The sequence below is a fragment of the Natator depressus genome, chromosome 5 (genome assembly GCF_965152275.1).
Source record: "Natator depressus isolate rNatDep1 chromosome 5, rNatDep2.hap1, whole genome shotgun sequence".
Lineage (NCBI taxonomy): Eukaryota > Metazoa > Chordata > Testudines > Cheloniidae > Natator > Natator depressus.
In genome coordinates, this window is record NC_134238.1 from 87,339,282 (window position 1) to 87,358,101 (window position 18,820).

The 18,820-nt window shown below is 38.8% G+C and overlaps 1 protein-coding gene across 3 annotated transcripts in view; it reads left to right on the top strand.

The window, feature by feature from the left end:
- Positions 1 to 18,820, top strand: part of PTCH1 (patched 1) — an 84,193-nt gene that overhangs the window by 42,592 nt on the left and 22,781 nt on the right. For 2 of the 3 annotated variants that reach the window (XM_074953151.1, XM_074953148.1), the window contains exons 8-15: positions 1,183 to 1,330; positions 2,187 to 2,318; positions 2,628 to 2,783; positions 3,396 to 3,494; positions 4,715 to 4,840; positions 12,488 to 12,606; positions 15,094 to 15,493; positions 16,014 to 16,323. In XM_074953151.1, coding sequence (XP_074809252.1) covers positions 1,183 to 1,330; positions 2,187 to 2,318; positions 2,628 to 2,783; positions 3,396 to 3,494; positions 4,715 to 4,840; positions 12,488 to 12,606; positions 15,094 to 15,493; positions 16,014 to 16,323 — 1,490 coding nt within the window. The remainder of the gene's footprint in view (positions 1 to 1,182; positions 1,331 to 2,186; positions 2,319 to 2,627; positions 2,784 to 3,395; positions 3,495 to 4,714; positions 4,841 to 12,487; positions 12,607 to 15,093; positions 15,494 to 16,013; positions 16,324 to 18,820) is intronic. The other variant, XM_074953149.1, reaches the window with a different exon arrangement.

Sequence of the window (18,820 nt, forward strand, 5' to 3'; positions counted from 1 at the left end):
GACATTTTTATGGTGACATTTTTAGAGTTACAAAACTGTCATACAAAAGAGAGACGCAAACTGCATGCTGAGGTCACTGCTGCCTGCTTCTGACCAAACAGACATATATACATATTCCTCGGAGTGATGCTAAGTGTTGCAATGCCTAACTTGTAGGTGCCTAAAAAATTCTACTCTGTATGGCAATATATCTTGAATAAACATTGTGATGGATGCAACAAAAACCTGGAATGTGGCATGTATCTCAGAAGAATTCCTGGGACCCCAGCACATCATATGAAGAAATAGGACTGTCCTTGGAAACAATGGGCAATATGGTCATTTTACATATCTGTAGTGTAACAGAAGTTTAAGATGCAGGTTATATATTAAAATTAAATTAAATGGATGTGTTTATGCTGAGATACAACATAAGTATCATTGAGAAGTTAAAAAATGCATGCAGAATTTTAGTAAAAGTTTTTATAAAGATTTTAAAGTTTTTACTCTTGAGTATTAAGGGGTTTTTATTTTATTTTAATGAATTTAATATATTCTGAAAAGGTGAACTGAAGTATAGTTTAAGAAGTAGCCAAAAACATACCTAAAGTGAAATATGTACTGTCTTTCCTTGGATGGCTGTGTGTGCTAGATACAATTATATAATGTTGAACGGAGACCAAAAATTTGCTGATGAACAGTGATCACTCTTTCTGTAATCCTTGTTGCTTGTCAAGAGTTCAGTCTGGCATTTCTCCCTAAGGAAAGCAAAAACCAAATGCTCCTGGATGAAGAATTATTGACAACTTGCTACATTATTCCTCACTATTCCTCCGCCTCCCTAGTTCATATATTAGAAATTAGATAGTAAATTGACTATTAATTTAATTTTGGTCTTTGTCCAAAAACAGATTTGTAAGGTTACATCCTTTAGGCCTGAAACTGATTCTATTGAAGTTCATGGCAAAGCTTCCATTGTCTTAAGTGGAATCAGAATCTGGCCCTAAATACTGTATATATCAATACATCTGTACCAGTAACTAAAAAGAATAATTACTCTGGTTCAAGTTTAATTGCCTTATAAAAGAAAAACATTCTTGCAAGTTGCTCTAAAGCTCTCATTCAAGACTTTATGCAATGAAAATCACTTCCTGAAAATGTTTGTTTTATACCGTTTCCTCCTTTTCCCTCTCCCTATTACAGTGCTCAGGCTTTACAAACCATGTTTCAGTTAATGACTCCTAAGCAAATGTACGAACACTTCAAGGGGTATGAGTATGTTTCACACATCAACTGGAATGAAGACAAGGCAGCCGCAATTCTGGAAGCCTGGCAGAGGATGTATGTTGAGGTAAAATACAAAGTCACCTGGAAATCATGCTTTGAAATATTATATATTATAGTAGTCCAATAAGGAAGATGCTTAATGTGTGGGTGTTCTAAAGTAATAATGTACTCACTGCAACAGGATATTTTAAAATACTGCTTTTCTTTCTTCTTTTTAATATAACAACTATTTTGCTGTTCCCATATGAGTAGCACTAAGAAAAGATACCCTTTATTTTTTGTTCCTGTTATTGAGAACATTTTTCTGATTTGCTGAGACGGAAAATGAACTGAAGATGTAAGTGCTAGACTGAATTTAGAAGCACTTGGTCAGAGTGATTACTGGAGAAAGGTGTCTGGAAAACATTAGCTAGCCATAGAATCTGCTCACAGCTGCAGTCCCATTGGTGAGGTCATGTGACATTATCTGGCCTTTGTTTCCCAGGCATTGACCTCTGCCGAGCTGCTTGTGACCTCCCTAAAGTGGCCGGCCAATGAAGAAAGAGAAGAGTGCCCTTAAGAATTTGTTGTTTTGGATTAGAGGCAAAACTGATATAACAAGTCAATTGTAAAGTTAGAGAGAAAAGGAGGAGAGCAGAAAAGCCTTCTTAAATTTCAATATTGAAAATTTTTCTGAATGAACTGTGATTGCAACTGTCTTCCCAGCAAAACACACATTCTAATTTGATCATCAGTAAATTGCAATGAATAAGTACCAAACGAATTAGTGATTTCAAGTAGGATCAACAAAATCTCCTCTGAAGGGTGTACATTTTAATGCTAATGATTAAGACAAAAGTTGGCTTCAGATGTATAGTGCAGAATGCTCATAATGTATCCCCTTTGTTTAGTAATGCTTATTGTTAAATATCTGTTCACAGGTTGTTCATCAAAGTGTTGCACAAAACTCTACTCAGAAGGTGCTTTCCTTTACTACAACTACTCTGGATGACATCCTAAAATCATTTTCTGATGTCAGTGTTATCAGAGTTGCTAGCGGCTACTTATTAATGGTAAAATAAATGTAATCTTGTTTATTTAATTATTTCTGGTATTCTAACTGCTTTTAACATACATGTGCATTATTGGCTCCAATCTATGATATATACAATTTTCATAATGCCTAGGATGAAATTGTCAGTTTGCAATTTGTGCGTCTTTGACTTATGAGTATCACCTGTTTATGTAACATCTCTTATGTATGTACTCTTTTAAAAATGTATTTTGTATGCAAGCTTTTGGTTGGGGGGGAGGAAACATTAGAATATGACACATTCTAATGTTTTGCTTTTTTTTTTCCCCCCCAATTGTTCTGCTTTCAGCTTGCCTATGCCTGTTTAACCATGCTGCGGTGGGATTGTGCCAAGTCCCAGGGTGCCGTGGGGCTGGCAGGAGTCTTGTTGGTTGCACTCTCAGTGGCTGCAGGATTGGGCCTGTGCTCATTGATTGGAATTTCCTTTAATGCTGCCACAACTCAGGTATTAAGGAGCTATTTAGTCTGCTGTTCGATTACAACTGCTCTGTTAATAAACCCATCAGAATCAGTCTTTGAAAAAATTAAATAAAAATGCTGAGCTAAGATTTTAGTTCTGTACTTGTGCCTGTTTCCTCCAGCAGCTCACATTTCATCTGTCCCACTGTGAGAAATTGCAAAAATAGTGCTCCTGATGGGTGTTAAAGAGAGAGGCCCCAATCCTGCAACTTATTTTATGCAGGCAGACCCCTGTGCACTGATTTCTGCAGGGGTGCAGAATAGGGGACCAAACATTTTGCTCATACATCTGGAAGTATCAGGTTGCCTAAGTTGTAACAAAATACACTTGGGATCTAATCTGGTATTCCTTGTCTACCCAAATCTTTCATTGACTTCAGTGGGAGTTTTGCATGCAGAAGGAATGCAGCATCAGTCCCTTGGCACTATTTCAGAAAGAATGTTACTAGCCTTAGTTTATCCTTTAGTTTTTTGTTCCTGTCCATAGATTCCTGTTTAAAGTGTGCTGGGAAATATTGTTTAATTAGCCACTTAAAATCTGGCTACATGATAGGTCATAAGTGCGATATAACAGCTTCCTTGGGTTTTTTTTCCACAGGTTTTGCCTTTTCTTGCTCTTGGAGTTGGAGTAGATGATGTTTTCCTTTTGGCACATGCATTTAGTGAAACGGGGCAGAATAAGAGAATTCCATTTGAGGTAATAATAAAATGGGAGTTGGGGCAAATAAAGGAAAAGCTTCAGAGACACAGAATGTGACTAGGTTTAATGGTCTTTTTTTAGGGGTGAGGGGAGAAAACTGCTTAGATTATTTTAGCTTAGAAGTTTAATATTTAAATATGATGCAAGACATAATTTAGGAAGCAATCCTACCTCTTCTGCACACCCATCACTCCAAGTAAACGTATGTTTTGGAGGTGAAAGGAATACAGGATTGTGACCTTCAAATGCTAAAATATTTTTGCATCGATCGTTTAAAGGGTTAAGGCACAAAGGAGCAAGAGGGAGTGGGTTTGAAACACAAACACCCATTTTAATTGTTACCTAGGAAAAAAAATTGAGGTGAGGTTTTTTTGGTTCGTTTTGAATTATGCATGTTCCACAATTCCTCTTTATTTATAAACGAGTGATCATTGAAAATACCATATAATCATTAACACATGAGCATTGTGAAATCCAAATCCTCTCATTTTTACAGAATTCTCCCACCAAACCGGGGTTTTGTTTTCAGTTTGGAGTTTCGTATCAGAATTACAAATCTGTATAAAAAAGCAATATGTATTTGCTTATTTTTTATTTTATACAAACTGTGTCTTCCACATGCTCTTTTGTCATCTGTCTTAGCACACAAGCACCACAGACTCCTTTACCTGTAGCCACCCTGTGCTTTTAAACCAACAGCAAACAGCCCTGTAGGTTGGCAAACAATCCTTTCTCAATTTTTTTTTAACAAAATACGAAGCTTTGTGTGGTCCGGGGTTTATTGCTACATGCTTCCCGAGACATGTAGATACATAGTTTAGCCAGGAGTTTAATGCATGCTTATTTTGTCTGAAAAATATTTAAAACAAAAGTGACTGAACTGATACAAACATAACCTTGTTAATAAAAGAAATATTTGATATCTGATCTCAGCATCACTTTTTTCTTTGAATTTTGAAGCCATGCTAAGCCTTCTTTTCCCCCTAAAGAATTGTTAGTGCTTTATGTGGTGCCTGCTATATTGTCAGATTATGTTAAGTGGGTGCTTTTATTTCAGTATGGGCTTGTTATAAATTGACATTGTCATCATGTTACATCCACAGCGTGATCTCTCCCTGCTACCTCACAGCTCCATTTGCAGACTCTAACCCTTAAACACCCAATGCTGTATACTCTTTAATTCACTGGACTCTTAAGATATGTCATATGTTTTTCAGGATAGAACAGGTGAATGTTTGAAGCGAACAGGAGCAAGCGTCGCCCTTACATCTATCAGCAATGTTACTGCCTTCTTTATGGCTGCCTTAATTCCTATTCCTGCTTTACGGGCATTTTCACTCCAAGTAAGTTGATATCATGTTTTGCTGGCTTTTATGATTGTGCTTATATCATGGTAGGGCCAGGATAATAACTCTCAGTGATAGTATCATGGTCAATACCTGGTACTTCTCCATTCCACTGCATTGACTTCTGGTCCGTAGTCTACCACTCATATAGAAGGAGGTGACAACACCCATTCTTTCCACCCTAACTCTGCTCCTCCCAGTTATTGCACATGCGTCCTGACCCTCTGGTGTCCTGCAGGAGAGTGAAAGAGCACCCTCACCCATCCATACGGTGTTCCAGCACAAAAAGAGAAAAGTAGAAAACTAAGCGGGATTTAACACACACACACACACACACACGGCTAAAAGCAACAGGCTATACACTAGCCTACAAAACCAGATTGCTGACTGGGAGTATAATTCCTTGTGCAAGGACAGCAACAAGGAGCGTTGCTACCACATTAACTATTACCACAGCAATAGGTACTTCCCTTATTCCCAATGTCTTTTTAATAGAGTATTGGAACAAGGCATATTGATAATTTCGTGTGCCCAACTACTTTGAGAGAATGTGTGAATGTTATGAATGGAAGGTGCTCTCTCTGTCTCTTCTGTTTATGTTTGTGATAAAATGTTTTCAGAGAGATGAAATATTGAGAGATACTGAAGGAAGCTCCTCTTAAAAGCTAAAGGGCTCTTTGAAGAGAGCTCTGGGAGGTTCTCCTCTGACACTGCTCTAACACATAGGCAATTTATAGCACTGTCTGACCTTAATACAGAGCAGAGAAACTGTACTTTTTCAGTAGTCATTTTTCTTCTATCGTAGTCTGGCTCTCTAATCGTTTTTCATTCTGCTTGACCCTTGACCTACCCAGCGGAAGTCAGGGCTGCAATTTTTCTTAATACCTGTGGCAATTATTGCAGTTTTCAGAGGCTCAGGCATGTCTGCATTAAGCTGTGAAACGATAAGCAGTTCCTGATTACAGCTGCATGAAGACCACTGAACATTAATAATTTGTTTACTATTTTTCTTCACAATAGGCATTTTGATAGTGAATAATAGAGAACGTACAAGAAAACACAGGCATCATTGTTTTGCATTGTGTGTCTTCAAATGATATCTAAAATTAGGGATGCAAGCCTTTAGCAGTGATTCATTTGTTGTGGGATGGGGGGAGGGAGCAGGGTGGTAATACAGTTAATCCTGAAAGACACTTTCATCTCTTATGGGGGATATTGACAAAGGAATTACTTAATATCTTATGGCAAAGATCAACTGTTGTAGACTTTGTTCAGGATTCACACCTATTCATATACACAATGATTTAACATAGATTTCAGCACTCACTGTTAGAGCCTATGCAATGTGTTAAAAGTAACCTTTTTCTTTTTGAACACTCTCTTGGAATGAAATAATTTATTATGATCTCTTCTACTCCATGGCCCAACTCCAAGGATCCAGCACCTAGGCCAACTAGTAGAAAGGGCTTTGGATATCTCCACTGGGAGTCCTTGGGAACTTGTGTTCCCCGTTCCTTTCATATACTACACAGTGGCTGCTGAATGGCTCCGTGGAGGCTACCTCAGCCCAATATATTGATCACAGGAAGAAGAATTGGAGGATCCACACAGAGAGAGATTCCGTGGCCCCACTCACTCAACTCTTGTGTTTTGGGGGCCTTCACAGATGTGGACTCCATGCTGTTAAGGGGCACTCAAGCCCTGGGGAGTCTGCCTCAAATATACACCAATTCCACTGCCAGTGGGACAGCCACAGAGAGAGCAGCTGTATTACTCCATGTGTGCATATATATATATATATATATATATATATATATATAAAAATAAAACTTTTTCTCTCTTCTGTTTGACAGATACATTATGTGACCTACAGTTTTGCTGTCAATTCAATCAGTAGTTCACAGTAGCAGGCACATGTTGTCAGATGTACCATGCTTTCAAAAAACAGATGTCTGATGCCCCAATTGAGGTTTTAGCACATCCACGTGTGTCCAGTATGGTTTTCATGTTCAAATTAGACTGATAAACATCAGAATTAAGGTCTCTGATAAAGTCGCAGTTATCTTAGAATCTTTCTGTAGGAACTTCTACTTAATCCTTCCAGTATCTAAAACAGTACTTAACTTGCCCGGTCTTTTCATGTATGTTGCTATAACCTCTCTCTGCTCATATGTAGTAGTAGATTTTATACATGTGACAGATGGAATAATGTGCAAAGTATGCACCCTATGACCTGCACTGAGGATCTGCTGGTAACTGAACAATTTGTGAACACAAATGAAAAATATAAAAATGAAGCCTTTTCTTGTTAGAAACGGGGGCATCTATTACTTGTTCTGTATTGCTTCACCAGGTGTAATCAAAATCAGGTGATGCATTTAATCACAGCATTCAGAATCAGTCAGCCATGTAAGATTCTAGTGGGTGGTCTGTTTTTACATGTGGATTTCTTTATTTACAATTTTCTTCCTCCTTCTCCCTCTCATTCATGTTTGTTTAAATAAGAACTTCTTGCTGACTTTGACATTTTCCTAGCGGAGCTTAGAAAGCATTGAAATACAGCAGTTTTCTTTTCATAGATGCTGATTTCTATTAATCTAGATAGTAAACTTTTAGCAGATGGGCTTAAAAAGAGGGTTGCTTTTGACCTTATTTCTTTCTTCATTCACCTTCCTCAAGACATTGCAAGATAGTTGTCAAAGCTTCCATGGCTTTTGAAGCCCAGGATCTGTAAAATAATCCAGCTGCTGAGGGAGAATAAATGGTTTCCTGACTAGCGCCTATAAATGGCTAACTTTTCCTGACTAAGTTTCAGCCTAGCATATCAACACTTTCTTCTTTCTGAACTTCTGCTATGGGAGTTAATGTAGCTCATCCATACTTCTGAATTGTTCAGTTACTCTAAGAAATTCAAAGGCCACAAAATAGGGGGCTGCCGTCTCAAGAGTTCACTAATGTTTTTCTTTTAAATTCAAATTTATTCTATAACTTTTACAGATCTTACATAATGCATTAGCCTTTATAGAATATAAAGAAATGCAAATCACCAATCTTAAAGTGAGCTTCTACAACATATTATCTGAGGGGGTTTGTTTTGCTTTACTGCTTTTACTATGTGATTTTTGTTTGCTTGTTTGTTTGTTTTTTGTTGCTTTCATAAATCGCTTAACTCAGGGGCATAGAATTTGAGATGCTGAATGCTTTATGAGCAACCCCCAACTCACATTGATTCACCTCCTACAAGACTGTCAAGATTGGGTCCTAAATTTGAAGATCTGTATAATATTCTTAAAATTAATGTAGGTGATCAAAGAAATCTGTGAATTGTTTTGACCAAATCTACTGGTTTTGAACATCTTCAAAAACAGCTCTTTGTTTTATTTCTAAGTGGGGGAGGAGGTGGAAGAATATAAAAACTGAATCAAATTCTGCCATAACTGTGCAACCCTATTGAATTCATGGGACAAATACAGCCCTGGCAGAAGAGGGCACAACTCCATGAAAATCAATAGAACTTAGCCCCCTTACACCAGGGCTGAATTTGGTCTTGTATGTAGCGGGGTTACTTGGATGTTCTAATAATCAAACATAGAATTTAGCCCAATAAATTGTTGCAACAAAAATGTTTCTCAATGCAAGAATGATGAAATTTTTCCTAAATATTAAAGTAGGTTGCCATGTGTGGGATTTTTTTCATAATACACAACATACTATGTAGCTGAAAGAGATACCCATGCTTTATTGAGAGAGAGAATGTAAGTTGTTAAATACATTCATTATCTTACTCTGTGGAGTAACACTGAAAAGGCTTTCCCCCTCCTCTTTTCCATCTCCTTAAACTTTCTCTGCTCCTGTCATGAGGATTTAAGGAGCAAAAGTGAAGCTGGGGTGGGAGGGGAGGGAGAGAATCCAAGTCATATATGCTATCAGAAGAGAGTTGCAGATAGGCAGCAATAAGGTGGAAGTCTTTGTGAGAGGCCTCCTCATCTGCTCATCACCTCTGGCTGTGCAGCACACCCACTCTCCTTGGGTGGTCTGCCAGAAATGGCAAAGACTAGCACATACCTTGGGCAGGGCCCCAACCTACCAGCCTTGCTAGCTTCTCCCTCAGTGACTCCAGCACAGACTTCCATTCTCTTATTTCAGTTAACAGATGCAGCAGCAGCCACCAGATTTTAAAGCAGCAGATTACTAAAATGTTTAAGTTTGGTTCAGAGAAAGCAGCCAAATTCTTGGAGTGTGTTTGATGCTCACCCTTTAGAGAGCCCCTTCATCCCACACCCCCCAACGAGGCCTCACCTACTTCTCTCTCTAGGACTAATCCCAGAACTTATGTTGACTTTTCAAGAGGGAAGCATGAGGCTCTTCACACTCCCAGACTTCTGCTGGGTCTTGTGGCTGCTGATTTCAGATTCCCTGTAGTCTGGGGCTATATTCTACAGACTTAGAGTTAAGGTGCAGTTCCTATTGATATAATCACTACAAATCAAGGAAATTGTCAGTGAAGGCCCAAGTTGTTCACATGCCTCAATACCCAAACATCACTCAACCCAGACACCAAACCTCCATAACAAACAGTAGCACTGAGAGGAGCCTTTGAGGTCCTGATACATCGGCACATAGAAACTCTGCTCTTCCTCAGTCTCCCCTCCTCTCACTGCAGACCCCACCCTCTAACCCTGATTCTCATCCTACTCAAGCCCCCTCCCCACAAGTCTCCTGCTCTTTTTGCTTCTCTGGGTCCCCAGAGGCAGGGATATATGTTAGGAGCTGATCTGGAGATTCAGGGAAATAGGCTGTATCAGTTCCGTTGGCTTCTCTTTGATGAGATGATGAGTTAAGATTGATAGGGAGAACAACTCTTGATGTATTTCATTTTAAAAATTAAAAACTATCCTATACCTGAGATGTCATTCTGTCTGTGTGAGTGGGTGAGTAAGTCTGGAGTTTGTAAGGACTGAGATCCTTCAGCTAGAGGAGTCCATAAAACTATGAGACTGTAGGAAATTTCACAAAAGGATTGTTTTAAAAAAAATTTTTTTTGGCAAAGTCAGTATACCTGTGACCAAAATTGCATTATGGAGAATTCAGTAGTCCTAGGAAGAGTAGTTATGTTTAATGTGGAGACTAAATTTACCCACTAGAATATGAAGTACAAATCCCAGTGCAATTTTAACTATAGAGCCCAAAAGCAGCTGGGACCCAAGGGTTGTTGGTACCCACAATGGAATCCAGTAAGGTAAGGGCTGTGTCTGGAACTGTTGGGAAGGGTGGTGTCTATGAAGCTGGGGGTCCAGTTAGAAGGTTTTTTTGATGCTGGAAAAATTAGGGACTATATTGGGAAATTGGGAGCAAGGCTTGACTGATCTACAAAAATCTCAAAAAGTTTGGAGGAAGGTTGACAGAGGCTCTTACTTTAACTGAACTAATTATTCATGCTTTATAGATACTTCAACTATGATTGACTTAGCAGAATAATAATAATTTAAAAAAAAAACTTCTGCAAAGTAGGCTCAGTAAATACCTCCCCTGCTAAAGCAGCAGCTTGTTTTCCTGACAGATTCAATTCATTCTAGAAAGGATCAAAAGGAAATCACTTAATTTTCCAGTCCTGGCTATGACCTTACATACCTTTGTGTGTGGGTATTTATAAATCATGGAATGGTCCTCGGATCTTTTCCCTGAAATATTCAAGTGTTGGTTAAATGCTAACCAGCCTTTTTAATGCTAAAGAAACTCTATCAATAGTAACATCTCCAGTCAGATCAGTGGTATGAAAATCTTCCTTTAATCAGGTTAATGATCTTAATATAAAAAGGAGGAGAAGCATAAACTGCTTTAAAGTACAGTATATATACAATTTTAGGTTTAACATAACCAGAAAATGTTTACACTAGTGGTTCTGTCATTCTCAGAAAGTTGTAATAATAATTTGTGTTTTACAACTTCAGAGTACTGTGCAAGCACTAACTAATCCTCCTAACACCATTGGGAGGTTTATTACTCTGGTTTTGCAGAGGAGGCACAGAAAAAGTCAAAATTACCTTGTCCAAGGCCACATGATACGGGCTACATTTTCAAAACTGGATATTAATTTTGGATGCCACAGATTCTGGGTTACCAGTTTTGAGACACATGGAGTGTGATTTTCAGACGTGCTGAGCACCGGAAGCACCCATTGACTTCTTTTGGAGTATTAAGTCCTCACCCTTCTGAAAATCATCAGGCCAAAGGTGTAGCAATTTGGGCACTCAAAACCCGAGAAATTCAGTTAGTGACCGTTTTTGAAAATTTGGGCCAGAATTGCATATAACTCAGAAGTTACTTGGGGGGAAGGCAGACAAGAACATGTCATCTGTTTATGCCATTTCCTTAGATTGAACCACACACACTGAGCCACGGTAGGGTAACATGCTTCGTATATGTCGTTGGTAACTTAGATCATACCCAAAGAGTTAAACGTAGTTTTTTGTTGATTTTTGTTTTTTTTCCCAAAATAATTTTGAACATTTTGCTCATTTGAATTTGAAATGAGGTTTTGTTTTCTGGCTAAATTTCTTCTTTCTCTACATGCTATTCTTCCACCCCCGCCCCCAGACCTTCCATTATTCATGGTATCTTTTGTGGTCATTCATGGTATTTAATATGTGTTTTAGAGAATGATTTTGGATGTGTATTTTAATTTACTCTTTACCCTCTAATCGGGTGAAGGAATCCCATTGTTCGTGTCACTTATCATTTCATGATTGTAGATTGTCAGCTCTGTGGGGCAGGGTCCAACTTTTTGTTCTGTGTTGGACAGCACCTAATACAATTGGATTCTGGTCCATGGCAGATCTCCTGAACACTACTACAGAACAAATAAATAACAATAATATGTGCTGCACCCTCTGTGTGTATATACCATGCATAGGGGAACAGTTGAGATTTGAATTTCATTTTTCACTTTAAAGTTAATATTTAATATCCTTGTTCCATTTTAAATAGTTATTTTAATAAAGTTGGCTCATTAATCAAACTCTATTAAACTTGAGTGGGGGAGTTCTATAAATAATCCTGAAATATTACTCTGGTTTTTATAGCTGGAATTTAGCTAATTACATCAAATGTGTAGTCCATTACTACATATAGCATTTTAATTAAAGTTTAAAGTTTCATTAAAACTCATTAGAGCTTTTTCCATTATTGATTTAACACTATTCTGTAATGTTATAGTGGTAGCTAAATGACTTCATAATCTTCACATTGATAGCTACAGTTTTAACCCAAGGGTATTTTTTTTTCTTTCTGCATTATTAAAACTGCAATAATACAAATTCTCTCACAAAAATATAATTTATTGTATTTATTTTTTTTCAGTTTTAAAAATATGTCCATCACCATGTCTTGGTGGACATACATAAGAACAATATAAAATTTAATATTACAGACTTTAATTAAATACAGTTGACTCACCACAATGAAATAGGAATGTAAAAATACCTCTTTCAGCCCCCCAGGCTAAAGTCTGAATGTACTCGTGAGCTGACATGACAAATGGATAGACATGCTGGGATTGAAAGGAGTTTGTAAGCTTTTTAAAGCCTGTGTCCTAAAAGCATGAAGCTTAGTGATGACATCTCTTTACCTCCGCTTGGTTTCTAGGCTGCTGTTGTTGTGGTATTCAACTTTGCCATGGTTCTGCTAATTTTTCCTGCTATTCTAAGCATGGACCTTTACCGTCGGGAGGACAGGAGATTGGATATATTCTGCTGCTTTACAAGGTGAGGCTGTCTGGGAGGGTTACTTTGTGTCAAACAATCTCCTTGTGATGAACACTTGGGGCTCTGACAGCAGCCCTTCTGTGTGAATAGTTCCCATTGCAGTGAGCAGGAGTTTTGCATGCTTCAGGACTGCAGGATCAAGCCCATAGCAGCATGTTGTCAGCATGGTTTTATTGCTAACAGGTGAAGCATGTTTGCTATCTTGGTTGTCTGCCTGAGTAGATGTAAAACAATAAACAGTGCTCTCTCTGTACCATATAAACTGTACCACACACACTCATTTTACTCTTTGGAGCATAACTTTCCAGAAGTTTGTAGCGGACCCATGCTTTGAGAATATCCACAAGTGTTTAGTTCACTGTTTTTATGATTTTTGTAGGATCCCAAAGAAGGGGGCGGGAGGAAGAAGAGTTAATTCCACTTTGGGTGTTTCGGGGACAGGCCAAAATGTGAGGGCCCCCATCACTTGTACTTAAAGTTATTGTCAGCTCTATATAATTATTACTGTTATACATAGAAACCTTTCAACATTACAGAAAAAAAATCTTCCAAAAGTTTAGAATTGGGAAATGACTTAAGGGTCCCGCTCTTTGTAGGGCTGGGAGAGGTGCTAAGAGGACCATGCCAGAGCAGCACAGATTTGGACAGAATTAGGCCTGGTCTACACATAAAACTTAGGGTGACATAGCTATGGCTCTCATGGGTGTGCCAAATCCATATCCCTGAGCACCACAGCTGAGCTGACCTAAAACCCTGCGGTAGGCTTGGCAGGGTCAACGGAAGCATTCTTCCTAGCATCAGCCTAGCTTCTGTCACTCAGGGAGGTGGAGTTACTACAGCAGTGGAAGAATCCCTTCTATTGCTGCAGTGAGGGTTAACACTATGAGGTGACAGAGGCACAGCGGCAGCACCATAGTTATGCTGCTGTAACTCTCATAGTGTAAACAAGGCCTCAGTGATGGGGCTGCAGCATCAGCTCCACCATCCAGGAAATGGGTTTGGCATGAACTCTGTCCCCCTCCCTACCCCCCGCATGCACTGAGCCAGCTTTGTGGCAAATGCTTATGAAGCAGAACCCATGGCAAGGCTAGAGTCACTGTCAGGGGCGCTGGAACTTGGAGGTTCTTGCAGTACATCAGCACCCCTGGCTTGAAGTAATAATAGCAACTGAATGCACGACCGCCATCATTTTCAAGGTATACAGTTTTGTTCAATGGCTTTCAGTGCCCCTGGTCACTGGGGGAGCTAATCTGAAGCACTGACTACAGTTCCCCACCCGTTGCAGTTGGTTTGTGCACAGAGGAGAAGGCACCTTGCATCCTCTCCCCTTTGCACACCCTAAGGCCAGACACAATTTAACCTTTTTATAAAAGGGAGAACATGCCATGTCATCTCTAGCTTTGTTTTCAAGGTACAGGGAGTGGTTGAAGCAAGGGACTGTGAACCCAGAGCTTAGGTTCTATTCCTGGCTTTGCCATAGATTCAGTATGTGATGTTGGGGAAGTTTTCACTAACTTTGGGTCCTCCATTTTTGAGTTTGATTTTCAGAGATTCCAAGCATCCACAGTTGCCATTTACTACCCCATCTGAGTGGCACAAAACATAGATCAGAATCTGGGCCTATGCAATTTTGCTTTGTTTTGGCAGGCAGCATTCTGAAAATCTTTTTTTGTAGCATTTATGTAACTTCAATGAAAAGTTTCTGATACTGTTGTTCTATTATCAATGCTTGATACTATGTTTATTTTCTCCCCACACTTAAAGAAAAAAAAGTTTGTTTTTGATTATGTGAGGTCCATCTTTGTCCTTGTAAACTAGATAGCTGCAAAGTGTTGTATAGGATACTCTAAAACTGAGTGCTTGAAGAGAATACTTCTGTAATTTTGTCTTATGTTGCCCTTCCGACCTGGAAGTTAATCTTAACTTATGCTTACTTCATTTTTTACAACATGCAGTCAGCATATGGCAAGTATTTTCAAACTGTCCCCAATGACAAGGCCCAAATGTTTAACAGCTGATTGATTTGAAATTATAACCTTGAATAGTTCTAAAAAGAGAACTCAGTTCATTGTGTATTTACATTCTACTCTTCTGAATAGTTTAATCTTTACTATGGTTACAGCAGATGCAAACCCAAATCCATGTCGGTATATGCAAATTGTGGAACTACATGCCTAGCTACCTGATTTGCATGTGTAATTAACTGGCGTGTGTGAACAAATGCTAGTTTCTTCACACAAACGTTGGTATCTTGTTTTTGTTTTATGTAGGCACAAGAGATACACATGTATTTATGTAGGCACCTTCTTTTCACCCATGTTTAGCAAAATGTTTCCTTAAAGTGCAAAACAAAACCTTCATAAAAAATTATATATAACTAAAGTGTAAAAAACTATTAGTTGTACATGGATAAAGACTACCCTGTCTAGTCTGATTAAAATGAAAATGTATGTGAGTGTAAATGGATGTTTGTCTCTTCTCTTTCAGTCCATGTACTAGCAGAGTGATTCAGATTGAGCCTCAAGCATATGCAGATAATGATAACACTCGCTACAGCCCTCCACCACCCTACAGCAGTCACAGTTTTGCACACGAAACTCAGATTACAATGCAGTCTACAGTGCAGCTGCGCACAGAATATGACCCTCATACCCAGGTGTACTACACCACAGCAGAGCCTCGCTCAGAAATATCTGTGCAGCCGGTCACAGTGACACAGGATAACCTCAGCTGCCAGAGCCCAGAAAGCACAAGCTCAACAAGGGATTTGCTTTCCCAGTTTTCAGACTCGAACATGCATTGTCTTGAGCCACCCTGTACTAAATGGACACTCTCATCTTTTGCCGAAAAGCATTACGCTCCATTCCTGCTAAAACCAAAAGCCAAGGTAACCTGCAAAATGCACATCCATGTCACAAAAATACATATTCCTCCCTTGCCCAAGAGGAAAGGACTTTTGTGCTTTGGAGCAATATGAGTTACCTCATTAGAGCTTGGCAAATTACACTGCCAACAGAGATTCCTTTTAGAATATTTATTCTTAAATGAACTCTAAAATCTTAGCACTAATTTCAGACTTGAAGACTTTCAGTTTACTAATGTGTCAAGTGACAGTATTTTTATTACAGAGATTTTGAGTAAAGGGAGACGCTGGCATCTGTAATATAAGTTTGTAAACAGTGAAAATAAGTTAAAAGTAGATTTCTAACTTTTGTTCCCTTTAAAATGTATAGAGCATGGTCCAACTCCCATTGACTATAGTAGGAATTCGAAGGGGTGCACCATGTGTAGGGGTTAAAAGCATGATACTAAAAAAGTAAATTTCAAAGTAATTCCTCTAGTGTGCCCTAAGCAGCATGTTTTCTTTAGAAACGTAGGACTTGCTGCATTTCCATTTTCTATTGCAGGTTGTGGTTATTTTCCTTTTCCTGGGTTTACTTGGTGTCAGTCTTTACGGTACTACCCGGGTGAGAGATGGACTGGATCTCACAGACATTGTACCACGGGAAACCCGAGAATATGACTTTATTGCTGCACAATTCAAGTACTTCTCCTTCTACAACATGTATATAGTGACACAGAAAGCAGACTACCCCAACATCCAGCACTTACTTTATGACCTTCACAAAAGTTTCAGCAATGTGACATATGTTTTGATGGAGGAAAATAAGCAGCTTCCCAAAATGTGGTTGCACTACTTTCGAGACTGGTTGCAAGGTAAGAAAATTGCTGAATGGCTAATAGAGGGGTTTGATATCTTTTTGTGCCTGTGTCTTTAACGCAGACCTAATTTCAAGTACATGAGCCATCCTGTTGGCTTCAGTTGGGACTATTCACATGCTTAAAGTTAAGCATGTTACTTAAGTGCTTTGTTGGATCAGGGGCCAAGTGCGTAGTATTATTATAGTAATTAATTCTGAAACCATTTATTCTTTAGTACTGAAAACAAACAGTAACATTTCAGAAAATCGAACATTTCTTAGTTTGGGTCATCAAATTCTGCCTAGAAATGCATCTCTCCCTCTCCCATCTTTATGTTGGAAAGACTTTTAGGAAGTATTAGTCAATTGAAAAACTAAATTGTGCTGACCTATGGAGACAGTCTAAATTTTTCCATAACTGTTTACAGACTCCTAATGTAGCCAGTAATTCCTAAGAAACATGTGCGTAAAAGTGCCAGTATTTTTGTTTGGTTGTTTTTTTTTTTTTCCTTCTGTGGATATGTTGGGCAGCATGATGAATATGTTGGGTGGCCTGCAGTCCAAAAATGATCAAGCTCCCTGTTGTATTTAATATATAGGGAGGCTGAGAGGAGCTTTAGTTTTGTTTTGTTTTTTAAGTTTGGGATTCATTCATCAGTCTTCTGTTACATTCATTTATTGAAAGTTTTGCTTGGAATACTTTGCTCAGAAGCGCATTTAGTTGCAGGAGAAGAAACGGCAATAGTTTTTAACCTGCTTTTCCAAATACACTTATTATATGCTGGTATTCAACTGAGATTTGTTTCTGCTACTGTTTTTTTACATAAAGCAATTTGTAGGTAACAACAGAAAGAAATACAGGCAGTTGTGGGGTGTCCCCTTTTTTGCATGTTTCGCAATGATACGGACATGCAGATAATTTCCTGTACACAGAATAAAGAGATGTGGCATGAGTAATTAGCTTGAGGGGAGGGTGTTTATTGTAGAAATTATTTCTGTGTCTTCAAGTTTGTGCTGATGCTCAGCGTGCAGTGCTAGTGGTAAGTTTGGAATGAGGGCAAGATTGCTGCTGGCAGTGTTGTGTGGTAAACGCTAGGTCTGAAGAACAGCTGTGTGTAACTCAAAAATTTGTCTCTTTCACCAAGAGGAGTTGGTCCAATAAAAGATATTACCTAACCCAGCTTGTTTTTCAGTGACACAGTAAGGTAATCAGTCATCATACCCATTACAGGTACCTGATTCTTTCAGAGACAAATCTGTCTCTCCACATTTATTTACACCAGAACACCACACACTCCATATCCCAGTGCTTAAAGATTCCACTATATGCTTATTGTGAATCTGACATCTATATGACAAATGAATCTTACGGTAATCACAGCTGCATCCCACAGGGACTCAGAGTTTCTCGAAGACTGCACACCAGCACCAATAACTGCTCTGGTTCCATGTTCAAGAGTGGTTTCGTTTTGCTCCATTTTTTCACTCTGCTGCTGGGAGGATAATACTGAGCAAGGGATTTGGCCCAAGCCACACCTCCTTTTTGCAAAGCCACTACCTCTACACTCACGCCAAAACTGAGCAAGCCCTGCACACCACATTATCCACCCTTCCCTTGCGCCCTTGCAATCATATGGTAGCTCTTTATAGGCGGTGGATGTATGTGTAACTCACACACTTTTGAGATAATAGATGTAACTTGCATGACACATTTAACCAAAAAACAAAACAAAAAAACACTAGGGTGGAATAAGCAGGTTCCCCAAACCTGTGATTTGGCAAAAACCTCAACCCTGATGAACTCTTGTTCTTTTTGGGTCATAAATGTGACTATCATTTGACATTTAGAAGGAAGAGCTGTACAACTAATGTAAAACAACTATATTGTGTAGATTAAAATAGAAGGAGAAAAACATTAAGGAGTATAGGCAAAGGAGAAGAGATGTTTTAAGATTATGGAGTGTTGGTGAAGGAGAGGGATCTAAGACCTATACTAGAGAAAGCTCTCACACTTGTAGTAATGCAATTATGTGAAGGAGCAGATAGTAATGATAATAATACCTAATTCTTATATTGTGCTAGCTAAATCCAAGACTAAGTGAGTGGAATGGAAAGGAAGTAAAAAGAGAGCAAAGGCCAGTGAAGCTGGCTGGAACAGGTCTGTTCAGCTTTTTAAAAACAAGGAAGAGGGACAGTTTTAAACTGGATCGGGGAATGAATGGAGAGCTGGTGGAATTGTATGAGAATGAAGTGATTGGATGTTAGAGAACATGATATGATCTTTCTAATGGCAAACTAAGGTCATTTCAGGTGCTTGAACTACAGCGATAATTCCCATAGACTTGACTAGGAAGTCAATGCACAGATTGCAGGCTGAATATGGCCCTCAGGCACTTAAATTTTTGCATGGTGGATTTGGTAGGTAACAATAGTATGTGAATAGCAGCATTTTTTATCAAAGTATTATGCTTGGCGCTAGCCATGCAAGACTCCCACTGATTTATTTTCAGTGG